Source organism: Oncorhynchus kisutch, linkage group LG24, assembly GCF_002021735.2.
Source record: "Oncorhynchus kisutch isolate 150728-3 linkage group LG24, Okis_V2, whole genome shotgun sequence".
Classification (NCBI taxonomy): Eukaryota; Metazoa; Chordata; class Actinopteri; order Salmoniformes; family Salmonidae; genus Oncorhynchus; species Oncorhynchus kisutch.
In genome coordinates this window covers 797,198-811,355 of record NC_034197.2, presented here as the reverse complement: position 1 = coordinate 811,355, position 14,158 = coordinate 797,198, and the positions used below count along the sequence as shown (strand labels likewise).

The 14,158-nt window shown below is 47.2% G+C and overlaps 1 protein-coding gene across 1 annotated transcript in view; it reads left to right on the top strand.

Moving 5' to 3' along the window:
* Positions 1–14,158, top strand: part of LOC109881958 (espin-like) — a 147,001-nt gene that overhangs the window by 123,893 nt on the left and 8,950 nt on the right. The window contains exon 12 of the mRNA XM_031804181.1: positions 12,014–12,093. Coding sequence (XP_031660041.1) covers positions 12,014–12,093 — 80 coding nt within the window. The remainder of the gene's footprint in view (positions 1–12,013; positions 12,094–14,158) is intronic.

Sequence of the window (14,158 nt, the reverse complement as noted above, 5' to 3'; positions counted from 1 at the left end):
GCCTTGGCCAGGTCGATGAATATGGCTGCACAGTAATGTCTCTTATCGATGGTGGTTATGATGTCGTTTAGGATCTTGAGCATGGCTGAGGTGCACCCATGACCAGCTTTGAAACCAGATTGCATAGTGGAGCAGGTACAGTGGGATTCGAAATGGTCTGTAATCTGTTTGTTAACTTGGCTTTCGAAGACCGTAGAAAGACAGGGTAGGATAGATATAAGTCGGTAGCAGTTTGGGTCTAGAGTGTCACCCCCTTTAAAGAGGGGGATGACCACGGCAGCTTCCCAATCTTTGGGAATCTCAGACGATACGAAAGAGGTTGAACAGGCTAGTAATAGGGGTTGCAACAATTTCGGCAGATAATTTTAGAAAGAGAGGATCCAGATTGTCTAGCCCGGCTGATTTGTAGGGGTCCAGACTTTGCAGCTCTTTCCGAATATCAGCTATCTGGATTTGGGTAAGGAGAAATGGTGGGGGCTTTGGCGGGTTGCTGTGGAGGGTGCCAGGCAGTTGACCGGGGTAGGGGTAGCCAGGTGGAAAGCATGGCCAGCCGTTAGGGAAATGCTTATTGAAAGTCTCAATTATAGTGGATTTATCGGTGGTGAGTGTTTCCTAGCCTCAGAGCAGTGGGCAGCTGGGAGGAGGTGCTCTTATTCTCCATGGACTTTACAGTGTCCCAGAACCTTTTTGAGTTAGTACTAAAGGATACACATTTCTGTTTGAAAAATCTAGCCTTAGTTTTCCTAACTGCCTGTGTGTATTTGTTCCTAACTTCCCTGAAAAGTTGCATATCACAGGGGCTATTCGATGCTAATGCAGAATGGCACAGGATGTTTTTGTGCTGGTCAAGGGCAGACAGGTCTGGAGTGAACCAAGGACTATATATATTCCTAGTTCAAATTTTTTTTTACGGGGCATGCTTATTTAAGATGGTGAGGAAGGCACTTTTAAAGAATAGCTAGGCATCATCTACTGACGGGATGAGGTCAGTGTCATTCCAGGATACCCCAGCCAGGTCAATTAGAAAAGCCTGCTCGCAGAAGTGTTTTAGGGAGCGTTTGACAGTGATGAGGGGTGGTCGTTTGGTCGCAGACCCATTACGGATGCAGGCAATGTGGCAGTGATCGCTGAGATCTTGATTGAAAACAGCAGAGGTGTATTTAGAGGGTGAGTGCCCTTCGTTTGAAGATGTAATCCGGAGACAGGTGTTTTCTCCATCTCTTTAGCTATCATACTGTAATTCCACTGATTTCAAAAGACTCGATCCTCCAGAAAGTGGAGAGCACTCCACTACCCAACACATTTTTAAAGCTGCGTTCGACAGGATTACCAACAGAGTGACCAGCTCAAATAGACAGAAGTTCTCTATATGGCAGACCAATCTGAACTCCTCTCTCGGCATGTCCAGCCAACTGTTCCTAGGCCGTCATTGAAAATAAGAATTTGTTCTTAACTGACTTGCCTAGTTAAATAAAGGTCAAATAAAAAATTAACTCATTATCTCAGCCAATCATGGCTAGTGGAAAGGTTGCTTCTTTCTCTGTGGCTAAACCAACTAGGCTTGTAATTTAACCATTTTATTTGTATTTACAGATGGTATACATGTTTGTTATTATTAAAGTTAACATGTTCCACAAGGAATTTCTGCAAAAAAAATGCATTTTGATCAAATAAAAAAAATTGTTATGTTAAAATGGCTCTCCTGTGAAGTCGTGACTTGTGACATACGCCTAGTTTCCTGAAGCACACCTGTTAATTGAAATGCATTCCAGGTGACTTCCTCATGAAGCTGGTTGAGAGAATGCCAAATGTGTGCAAAGCTGTCATCAAGACAAAGGATTGCTCAAATAGAAAATGTGTTTTGATTTGTTTAGCACTTTTTTGGTTACTACATGATTCCATATGTTATTTCATAGTTCTGATGTCTTCACTATTATTCTACAATGTAGAAGATAGTAAAAATAAAGGAAAACCCTGGAATGAGTAGGTGTGTCCAAACTTTTGATTGGTACTGTATATATTTTTGTTACTGCTCGACTAAAACAATCTCGGTCGACCAACAGCCTAACAATAAACCAGTCGACTAATTGTGGTCAGCCCTACCTCCCACTCACAAGGCAGGCAGTACGCTTGACCTAATCTTCACTAGAGGCTGTTCACCTACTATTCTCACTGCAACCCCCCTCCAGGTCTCTGATCACTACTTTGTTTCCTTTTCTCTCCCCCAACCCTACCCACTCAGCCCCTACCCAGATTGTCATGTGCCGCCGCAATCTTTGCTTTCTCTCATCCAGTTCTCTCTCCTATCCTATCCTCTCTCCCGTCTGCTAAATCCTTCTGTCTCCTGACTCCGGCTCTTCAACCGTACTCTCTTCACTTTCCGCATCCTTTGTTTCTCACGGTCCACTTTCGTCCGCGACCTTCCCCTCCCACTCCGTGGCTGATCGACTGCGTGCTAACAGTAGGTCTGCGGGCAGCTGAGCTGAAATAGAGGAAAACGTCCTTCCACTTCCTCTTCATCTGTATCTGCTGCTAAAGGCACTTTCTACCACCTCCATCCCTGGGAAACCATTCTCCACTTTCCCATACCTCATTAACCATCCACCACCTCCCTCTCTGCTGACGACCACTTTGGATCTGCTGCTAAAGGCACTTTCTACCACTCTGACCTCCATCCCTGGGAAACCATTCTCCACTTTCCCATACCTCATTAACCATCCACCACCTCCCTCTCTGCTGACGACCACTTTGGATCTGCTGCTAAAGGCACTTTCTACCACTCTGACCTCCATCCCTGGGAAACCATTCTCCACTTTCCCATACCTCATTAACCATCCACCACCTCCCTCTCTGCTGACGACCACTTTGGATCTGCTGCTAAAGGCACTTTCTACCACTCTAACCTCCATCCCTGGGAAACCATTCTCCACTTTCCCATACCTCATTAACCATCCACCACCTCCCTCTCTGCTGACGAACACTTTGGATCTGCTGCTAAAGGCACTTTCTACCACTCTAACCTCCATCCCTGGGAAACCATTCTCCACTTTCCCATACCTCATTAACCATCCACCACCTCCCTCTCTGCTGACGACCACTTTGGATCTGCTGCTAAAGGCACTTTCTACCACCTCCATCCCTGGGAAACCATTCTCCACTTTCCCATACCTCATTAACCATCCACCACCTCCCTCTCTGCTGACGACCACTTTGGATCTGCTGCTAAAGGCACTTTCTACCACTCTAACCCTCTCCTTCCCCCTGGGAAACCATTCTCCACTTTCCCATACCTCATTAACCATCCACCACCTCCCTCTCTGCTGACGACCACTTTGGATCTGCTGCTAAAGGCACTTTCTACCACTCTGACCTCCATCCCTGGGAAACCATTCTCCACTTTCCCATACCTCATTAACCATCCACCACCTCCCTCTCTGCTGACGACCACTTTGGATCTGCTGCTAAAGGCACTTTCTACCACTCTGACCTCCATCCCTGGGAAACCATTCTCCACTTTCCCATACCTCATTAACCATCCACCACCTCCCTCTCTGCTGACGACCACTTTGGATCTGCTGCTAAAGGCACTTTCTACCACCTCCATCCCTGGGAAACCATTCTCCACTTTCCCATACCTCATTAACCATCCACCACCTCCCTCTCTGCTGACGACCACTTTGGATCTGCTGCTAAAGGCACTTTCTACCACTCTGACCTCCATCCCTGGGAAACCATTCTCCACTTTCCCATACCTCATTAACCATCCACCACCTCCCTCTCTGCTGACGACCACTTTGGATCTGCTGCTAAAGGCACTTTCTACCACTCTGACCTCCATCCCTGGGAAACCATTCTCCACTTTCCCATACCTCATTAACCATCCACCACCTCCCTCTCTGCTGACGACCACTTTGGATCTGCTGCTAAAGGCACTTTCTACCACTCTGACCTCCATCCCTGGGAAACCATTCTCCACTTTCCCATACCTCATTAACCATCCACCACCTCCCTCTCTGCTGACGACCACTTTGGATCTGCTGCTAAAGGCACTTTCTACCACTCTGACCTCCATCCCTGGGAAACCATTCTCCACTTTCCCATACCTCATTAACCATCCACCACCTCCCTCTCTGCTGACGACCACTTTGGATCTGCTGCTAAAGGCACTTTCTACCACCTCCATCCCTGGGAAACCATTCTCCACTTTCCCATACCTCATTAACCATCCACCACCTCCCTCTCTGCTGACGACCACTTTGGATCTGCTGCTAAAGGCACTTTCTACCACTCTGACCTCCATCCCTGGGAAACCATTCTCCACTTTCCCATACCTCATTAACCATCCACCACCTCCCTCTCTGCTGACGACCACTTTGGATCTGCTGCTAAAGGCACTTTCTACCACTCTGACCTCCATCCCTGGGAAACCATTCTCCACTTTCCCATACCTCATTAACCATCCACCACCTCCCTCTCTGCTGACGACCACTTTGGATCTGCTGCTAAAGGCACTTTCTACCACTCTGACCTCCATCCCTGGGAAACCATTCTCCACTTTCCCATACCTCATTAACCATCCACCACCTCCCTCTCTGCTGACGACCACTTTGGATCTGCTGCTAAAGGCACTTTCTACCACCTCCATCCCTGGGAAACCATTCTCCACTTTCCCATACCTCATTAACCATCCACCACCTCCCTCTCTGCTGACGACCACTTTGGATCTGCTGCTAAAGGCACTTTCTACCACTCTAACCTCCATCCCTGGGAAACCATTCTCCACTTTCCCATACCTCATTAACCATCCACCACCTCCCTCTCTGCTGACGAACACTTTGGATCTGCTGCTAAAGGCACTTTCTACCACCTCCATCCCTGGGAAACCATTCTCCACTTTCCCATACCTCATTAACCATCCACCACCTCCCTCTCTGCTGACGACCACTTTGGATCTGCTGCTAAAGGCACTTTCTACCACTCTAACCCTCTCCTTCCCCCTGGGAAACCATTCTCCACTTTCCCATACCTCATTAACCATCCACCACCTCCCTCTCTGCTGACGAACACTTTGGATCTGCTGCTAAAGGCACTTTCTACCACTCTAACCTCCATCCCTGGGAAACCATTCTCCACTTTCCCATACCTCATTAACCATCCACCACCTCCCTCTCTGCTGACGAACACTTTGGAAAAAAGGTTGATGACCTCATTCACTCTGCTTACTGAGCCCACTGATCCAACTCAAACAGAACTACCCTACACCTTGACCTCTTTCTCCCCTCTCTCTCCAGACGACATCCTGCGACTAGTGATGTTCAGCCGCCTTACAACCTGTCCACTGATCCAACTCAAACAGAACTACCCTACACCTTGACCTCTTTCTCCCCTCTCTCTCCAGATGAAATCCTGTGACTAGTGATGTTCAGCCGCCCAACAACCTGCCCACTTGACCCCATCCTCCCTTCTCCAGGTCATCTCTGGAGACCTCACTTCCCTCATCAACTCATCCCTGACCACTGGATGCGTCCCCTCTGACTTCAAGATGGCCAGTCGCTCCCCTTGTCAAGAAACTAACACTCGACCCCTCTGACATTAAACCACAGACCCATGTCCCTTTCTTTTGTTTCCAAAACACTTTGGCGTAATGTCTCTGACCAACTCTCTCATTATCTCTCTAAGAACGATCTTCTTGACCCTAACCAGTCAGGCTTCAGGGCGGCTCACTCAACTGAGACCGCTCTCCTCTGTGTCACAGATGCTCTGCAAAGCTGACTCTCTCTCCTCTGTTCTCATCCTCCGACATCTTTCCGCTGCCTTCGACACCGTGAACAATTAGATCCTCCTCTCCACCCTCTCACGCCTTGCACACTCCAGGATTGCACACTACCTGGAAGGTTGCTCCTAACAGGTGGTGGGGAGAGGATCTGTGTCTTCATCATGTGCTCTCACTACTGGTGTCCACTAGGGCTTGGTTCTAGGCCCTTTTCTCTTCACACCAAGTCACTCTGCTCTGTCATATCCTCACATGGTCTCTCCTATCATTACTATTTGGATGACACTCAACTATTCTTCTCCTTCCCCCCCTTCTGACACACAAGGTGGCAACATGCAACTCTGCGTGCCTGGCAGACATCTCGGCTTGGATATCGGCCCACCACCTTTGCGCAACCTCGACCAAACAGCTGCTCTGCCTCCCGGGGAAGGCATGTCTGCTCCATGACCTCTTCATCACGGTTGACAACTCCACAGTGGTCCCCTCCCAGAGTGCAAAGAACCTTGTCGTGACCCTGGACAACACCCTGTTGTTCTCTGCAAACATCAAAGCAGTGACTTGCTCCTGCAGGTTCTACAACATCCCTAGAGTACGACTTTTCAATGCTAGCATGACTAGGTTTTCTCAATTTAACTCACCCAGTGCATCGTTTGGCCATGTTTTTCACTTTTGGGTCTGTTCCATCAGTCCTAATGTACCAACCCGTATGGTAAAGAATGATGAAAATCCGATAAGAATCTTGTATGGCAGAAGATGAGTACAAAAATTGATGAAGTAACCTAAGTATCTGGCAAGTTTTTCCTTATGTCAGTGGCGCATATGTGTTAACTTGTTTGCCATATATGACATGCATGATTTAATTTCCTACATAGATATGGTATGACATATGAGACAAAATACATGAGTCATCTATAAATATTACAGAAAAGGTATACGTTCTGACAATATAACCTATACAAAATAAATGCTTTCCTTTATAAGTTTCACATTCAAATATAAGGGTGCAGTGGTCTAAGGCAGTGCTAGATGTGCCGCTAGAGATCCTGGTTCCAGGCCGCGACCAGGAGACCCATGGGGCGGCACACAATTGGCCCAGCGATGTCCGGGTTAGGGGAGGGTTTGGCCGACAGGGACATCCTTGTCCCATCGCGCTCTAGCGTCTCCTGTGGCGGACTGGGCGCAATGCATGCCGACACTATACACTATTGCCAGGTGTACGGTGTTTCCCCCGACACATTGGTGCGGCTGGATTCCGGGTTAAGTGGGCATTGTGTCAAGACGCAGTGCAGCTTGTCTGGGTTGTGTTTCAGGGGCCGCACGGCTCTCAACCTTTGCCTCTCCCGAGTCCGTACAGGAGTTGCAGCGATGGGACAAGACTGCTTTCCCACTTCTTCACCTCCTGCTTCCCCCTCTCCCTCCTTTTCCCCTTCCTCCTCCTGCTGCTCCGCCCTCTCCCCTGTTCTACCTCCTTTTCCCCTTCCTCCTCCTGCTGCTCCGCCCTCTCCCCTGTTCTACCTCCTTTTCCCCTTCCTCCTCCTGCTGCTCCGCCCTCTCCCCTGTTCTCCCTCCTTTCCCCCTTCCTCCTCCTGCTGCTCCGCCCTCTCCCCTGTTCTCCCTCCTTTTCCCCTTCCTCCTCCTGCTGCTCCGCCCTCTCCCCTGTTCTCCCTCCTTTCCCCCTTCCTCCTGCTCCCTCCTTACCCCCTTCCTCCTCCTGCTGCTCCGCCCTCTCCCCTGTTCTCCCTCCTTTTCCCCTTCCTCCTCCTGCTGCCCCGCCATCTCCCCTGTTCTCCCTCCTTTTCCCCTTCCTCCTCCTGCTGCTCCGCCCTCTCCCCTGTTCTCCCTCTTTTCCCCATTCCTCCTCCTGCTGCTCCACCCTCTCCCCTGTTCTCCCTCCTTTTCCCCATTCCTCCTCCTGCTGCTCCACCCTCTCCCCTGTTCTCCCTCCTTTTCCCCTTCCTCCTCCTGCTGCTCCGCCCTCTCCCCTGTTCTCCCTCCTTTCCCCCTTCCTCCTGCTCCCTCCTTTCCCCCTTCCTCCTCCTGCTGCTCCGCCCTCTCCCCTGTTCTCCCTCCTTTTCCCCTTCCTCCTCCTGCTGCTCCGCCCTCTCCCCTGTTCTCCCTCTTTTCCCCCTTCCTCCTCCTGCTGCTCCACCCTCTCCCCTGTTCTCCCTCCTTTCCCCCTTCCTCCTCCTGCTGCTCCGCCCTCTCCCCTGTTCTCCCTCCTTTTCCCCTTCCTCCTCCTGCTGCTCCGCCCTCTCCCCTGTTCTCCCTCCTTTCCCCCTTCCCCCTGCTCCCTCCTTTCCCCCTTCCTCCTCCTGCTGCTCCGCCCTCTCCCCTGTTCTCCCTCCTTTTCCCCTTCCTCCTCCTGCTGCTCCGCCCTCTCCCCTGTTCTCCCTCTTTTCCCCCTTCCTCCTCCTGCTGCTCCACCCTCTCCCCTGTTCTCCCTCCTTTTTCCCTTCCTCCTCCTGCTGCTCCGCCCTCTCCCCTGTTCTCCCTCCTTTTCCCCTTCCTCCTCCTGCTGCTCCGCCCTCTCCCCTGTTCTCCCTCCTTACCCCCTTCCTCCTGCTCCCTCCTTTCCCCCTTCCTCCTCCTGCTGCTCCGCCCTCTCCCCTGTTCTCCCTCCTTTTCCCCTTCCTCCTCCTGCTGCTCCGCCCTCTCCCCTGTTCTCCCTCTTTTCCCCCTTCCTCCTCCTGCTGCTCCACCCTCTCCCCTGTTCTCCCTCCTTTCCCCCTTCCTCCTCCTGCTGCTCCGCTCTCTCCCCTGTTCTCCCTCCTTTTCCCCTTCCTCCCGCTGCCCCGCCCTCTCCCCTGTTCTCCCTCCTTTCCCCCTTCCTCCTGCTCCCTCCTTTCCCCCTTGCTCCTCCTGCTGCTCCGCCCTCTCCCCTGTTCTCCCTCCTTTTCCCCATTCCTCCTCCTGCTGCTCCACCCTCTCCCCTGTTCTCCCTCCTTTTCCCCTTCCTCCTCCTGCTGCTCCGCCCTCTCCCCTGTTCTCCCTCCTTTCCCCCTTCCTCCTGCTCCCTCCTTTCCCCCTTCCTCCTCCTGCTGCTCCGCCCTCTCCCCTGTTCTCCCTCCTTTTCCCCTTCCTCCTCCTGCTGCTCCGCCCTCTCCCCTGTTCTCCCTCTTTTCCCCCTTCCTCCTCCTGCTGCTCCACCCTCTCCCCTGTTCTCCCTCCTTTCCCCCTTCCTCCTCCTGCTGCTCCGCTCTCTCCCCTGTTCTCCCTCCTTTTCCCCTTCCTCCTGCTGCTCCGCCCTCTCCCCTGTTCTCCCTCCTTTCCCCCTTCCTCCTGCTCCCTCCTTTCCCCCTTGCTCCTCCTGCTGCTCCGCCCTCTCCCCTGTTCTCCCTCTTTCCCCCCTTCCTCCTCCTGCTGCTCCGCCCTCTCCCCTGTTCTCCCTCCTTTCCCCCTTGCTCCTCCTGCTGCTCCGCCCTCTCCCCTGTTCTCCCTCCTTCGGCATTCCAGCTCCTGCTCGTCCTCACGGCGGACTATGCTTCTTTTTTCAATAAGGGGGATATTTTGTGCATCAATGTCAGACAGTGCAAGGGCTTTGAAATGTGTATGTCCCATGTATATGAGACCTTGTAAGCTAAGCCTTCTATGTCTTGTATTTTTTTATACAAAACATTTCTGTTCTGTCTAAATGTTACCCACCCATACAAGTCAGATATTACAAGAATATTTTATGAAACTGCTGCCATATATATTAATCACAAGTTCCAGGTAGAACATATAGAATAATTTAACAGAATTCTTATCTTTTCCATATGGGAATCCCCGCCCACCTGGTGTGCTGGGTGAGCTAAATCTGGTGTGCTGGGTGAGCTAAATCTGGTGTGCTGGGTGAGCTAAATCTGGTGTGCTGGGTGAGCTAAATCTGGTGTGCTGGGTGAGCTAAATCTGGTGTGCTGGGTGAGCTAAATCTGGTGTGCTGGGTGAGCTAAATCTGGTGTGCTGGGTGAGTTAAATCTGGTGTGCTGGGTGAGCTAAATCTGGTGTGCTGGGTGAGTTAAATCTGGTGTGCTGGGGGAGCTAAATCTGGTGTGCTGGGGGAGCTAAATCTGGTGTGCTGGGGGAGCTAAATCTGGTGTGCTGGGGGAGCTAAATCTGGTGTGCTGGGTGAGCTAAATCTGGTGTGCTGGGTGAGTTAAATCTGGTGTGCTGGGGGAGCTAAATCTGGTGTGCTGGGGGAGCTACATCTGGTGTGCTGGGTGAGCTACATCGAGTCCACCTGCTGTATCTTTACCAACCCAGAGATTCAAGGGGAGGAAAATGATGTGTAGTGAGTAGACTCAGCCAAATCATGGGAAAACAAAAATATAATTACTTGACCCCCTGGAAAGAATTAACAAAAAAACTGAGCAAACTAAAATGCTATTTGGCCCTTAACAGAGAATACACATTGGCAGAAACACTGTGACTGACCCAAAATTAAAGAAAGCTTTGACTATGCACAGCCTTGCTATTCAGAAAGTTTGCCATAGGCAGACCTGGCTCTCGAGCGGACCAGCTATGTGCTCACTGCCCACAAAAAGAGGTGGAAACTGAGCTGCACTTCTTAACCTCCTGCCCAATGTATGACCGTATTAGAGACACATATTTCCCTCAGATTACACAGATCCACAAAGAATTTGAAAACAAATCCAATTTTGATAAACTCCCATATCTATTGGGTGAAATACCACAGTGTGCCATCACAGGAGCAAGGTGTGACCTGTTGCCACAAGAAAAGGGCAACCAGTGAAGAACAAACACCATTGTAAATACATATTTACTTATTTTTCCTTTTTTCCTTTAACTATTTGCACAACGTTACAACACTGTATATAGACAAAGACATTTGAAATGTCTTTATTCTTTTGGATCTGTGTGTAATATTTACTGTTCATTTTACATGCCAATAAAGCCTCTTGAATGAATTGAATGAGTAGGTCTGAGGCTCTAGGACAATCTTAATTGAATACTCCTCACGTCTTCTCTCTCATCGCCTCCTTCTCAACCCCATTGGAGGAGAAGGTCACAGGGGTGGGACCTCTGGCTTTCTCATCCAATGGGTTTTGAGAAGGAATCTTAAGAGAGCTGACACGAGAAATTCTCCCTCTGAGTGGATTTTATCAATTGGGTTTTTGTGTCACCTCTAATCTAAATGTCCATATTTTATCATGGCAAGAAAGGCCACCATGTTCAAAGGACCATTTAACAATCCATATTTCAATTTCTTACCAAATTCAGCGCACACGTGTATATACAATAAGACACAGTATTGGTCTTTGCCTATCAGTTCATAGTATATTAGCTCAAGAGTACTGCCTTGCAACATGAAGACTTCAAGGAATTTCCATGCATTCCCTAAACAGCAACCGTTCTTGTTACTCGTCCAGGTATGAATGGATGCCTTCCGACTGCGGCAGTGCACGCCTTTTATATGATGCAATTAGCATACAACCATGTACATCTACAATGGCTGCTGTGCTGTTGTATAGGTAGCATTAAACTGGCTTTGTCTCACTTTCTATCAAATTACATCACATATTTTTACTCCCATTCTAGAGTTCCCAGGGGAACCATAAGACATGCAATGTGTAGAGAGCTAAGCTTACACGGATACTGTTGGCTAGGGCCAGTGAAACGCTGTGGGGTGAGAGGGATGCAAGGGATAATGGATCTGTAGCCAGGTGAAAATGAGAAATCCAAGATTGCTCCCATCCTCTAATTAGGACCTGAAAGAGACGGGTTTCAGGCAGTGTGTGTGCACTGTCCACAACCTGTCTGCAATGAGCTGGGTTTCAGTCACTTAAAACTGGCTCTCCAAATCTCATTTGATTTGTCACATGCGCCGAATACAACAGGTGTAGACCTTACCTAAGGTGTAGACCTTACTGTGTAATGCTTACTTACGAGCCCTTAACTAACAATGCAGTTCAAGAAATGAGTTAAGAAAAGATTTACAAAACCTTGCGCCACGCAAGCTCAACAAAGCAACAGATAATGTATTTGAAATGTTTTTTAAATGGTATTCGATGCCAGCTCTTCACAGTGTATGTTTCAGCCATACTATGTCAGCATTATAAAGGGTCCATAATCAGGTGCTTCACCTTTGTGAGCTACATCATTGGAGAAACAACAAAGGATGGGAAAAGTTTCAGTTCCTTGGAGGCTAATGGGAAGACTGTAGTAGTGGAGTTGGGCAGGGACAGTGTTTAAAGTGTGGGCCCCATTGTGACGGGCTCTTGTGCGTTTGGTCCTCTGCAGGTGGATGAGGAGGTGGCGCGCCTGGCGTCCATGCCAGGATGGCGAAGGGACATCATCAAGAAAAAGCTTGATGAAGAGAAGTGAGTGAGAGGCGGTGCTACCCATCCCATTACTCCAATCAGGAGCTTACACTGTTACTCCATTATCTCTTCAATTTCTCTGGTTGTTTGTCTGTTTGCCTCGGTTAATGTTTTTTTTGTATCTTCTCTTTTCCCCCCTCAAGTTGTGTTGGGTGGATTGATTAAAAAAAGTCATGTAGATCCTGAAATATTTAGAGCATATAGCTAGCTACCTACTGTATAACCACTATACACATCATTTCCTGTAGTCGTTAAGTAACGTTTGGAATGTATTAATACTTTATTTCCTTAAATGTAGATCCTGAAATATTTAGAGCATATAGCTAGCTACCTACTGTATAACCACTATACACATCATTTCCTGTAGTCGTTAAGTAACGTTTGGAATGTATTAATACTTTATTTCCTTAAATGTAGATCCTGAAATATTTAGAGCAAATAGCTAGCTACCTACTGTATAACCACTATACACATCATTTCCTGTAGTCGTTAAGTAACGTTGGAATGTATTAATACTTTATTTCCTTAAATGTAAATCCTGAAATATTTAGAGCATATAGCTAGCTACCTACTGTATAACCACTATACACATCATTTCCTGTAGTCGTTAAGTAACGTTTGGAATGTATTAATACTTTATTTCCTTAAATGTAGATCCTGAAATATTTAGAGCATATAGCTAGCTACCTACTGTATAACCACTATACACATCATTTCCTGTAGTCGTTAAGTAACGTTTGGAATGTATTAATACTTTATTTCCTTAAATGTAGATCCTGAAATATTTAGAGCATATAGCTAGCTACCTACTGTATAACCACTATACACATCATTTCCTGTAGTCGTTAAGTAACGTTTGGAATGTATTAATACTTTATTTCCTTAAATGTAGATCCTGAAATATTTAGAGCATATAGCTAGCTACCTACTGTATAACCACTATACACATCATTTCCTGTAGTCGTTAAGTAACGTTTGGAATGTATTAATACTTTATTTCCTTAAATGTAGATCCTGAAATATTTAGAGCATATAGCTAGCTACCTACTGTATAACCACTATACACATCATTTCCTGTAGTCGTTAAGTAACGTTTGGAATGTATTAATACTTTATTTCCTTAAATGTAGATCCTGAAATATTTAGAGCATATAGCTAGCTACCTACTGTATAACCACTATACACATCATTTCCTGTAGTCGTTAAGTAACGTTTGGAATGTATTAATACTTTATTTCCTTAAATGTAGATCCTGAAATATTTAGAGCATATAGCTAGCTACCTACTGTATAACCACTATACACATCATTTCCTGTAGTCGTTAAGTAACGTTTGGAATGTGTTAATACTTTATTTCCTTAAATGTAGATCCTGAAATATTTAGAGCATATAGCTAGCTACCTACTGTATAACCACTATACACATCATTTCCTGTAGTCGTTAAGTAACGTTTGGAATGTGTTAATACTTTATTTCCTTCAATGTAGATCCTGAAATATTTAGAGCATATAGCTAGCTACCTACTGTATAACCACTATACACATCATTTCCTGTAGTCGTTAAGTAACGTTTGGAATGTATTAATACTTTATTTCCTTAAATGTAGATCCTGAAATATTTAGAGCATATAGCTAGCTACCTACTGTATAACCACTATACACATCATTTCCTGTAGTCGTTAAGTAACGTTTGGAATGTATTAATACTTTATTTCCTTAAATGTAGATCCTGAAATATTTAGAGCATATAGCTAGCTACCTACTGTATAACCACTATACACATCATTTCCTGTAGTCGTTAAGTAACGTTTGGAATGTATTAATACTTTATTTCCTTAAATGTAGATCCTGAAATATTTAGAGCATATAGCTAGCTACCTACTGTATAACCACTATACACATCATTTCCTGTAGTCGTTAAGTAACGTTTGGAATGTATTAATACTTTATTTCCTTAAATGTAGATCCTGAAATATTTAGAGCATATAGCTAGCTACCTACTGTATAACCACTATACACATCATTTCCTGTAGTCGTTAAGTAACGTTTGGAATGTATTAATACTT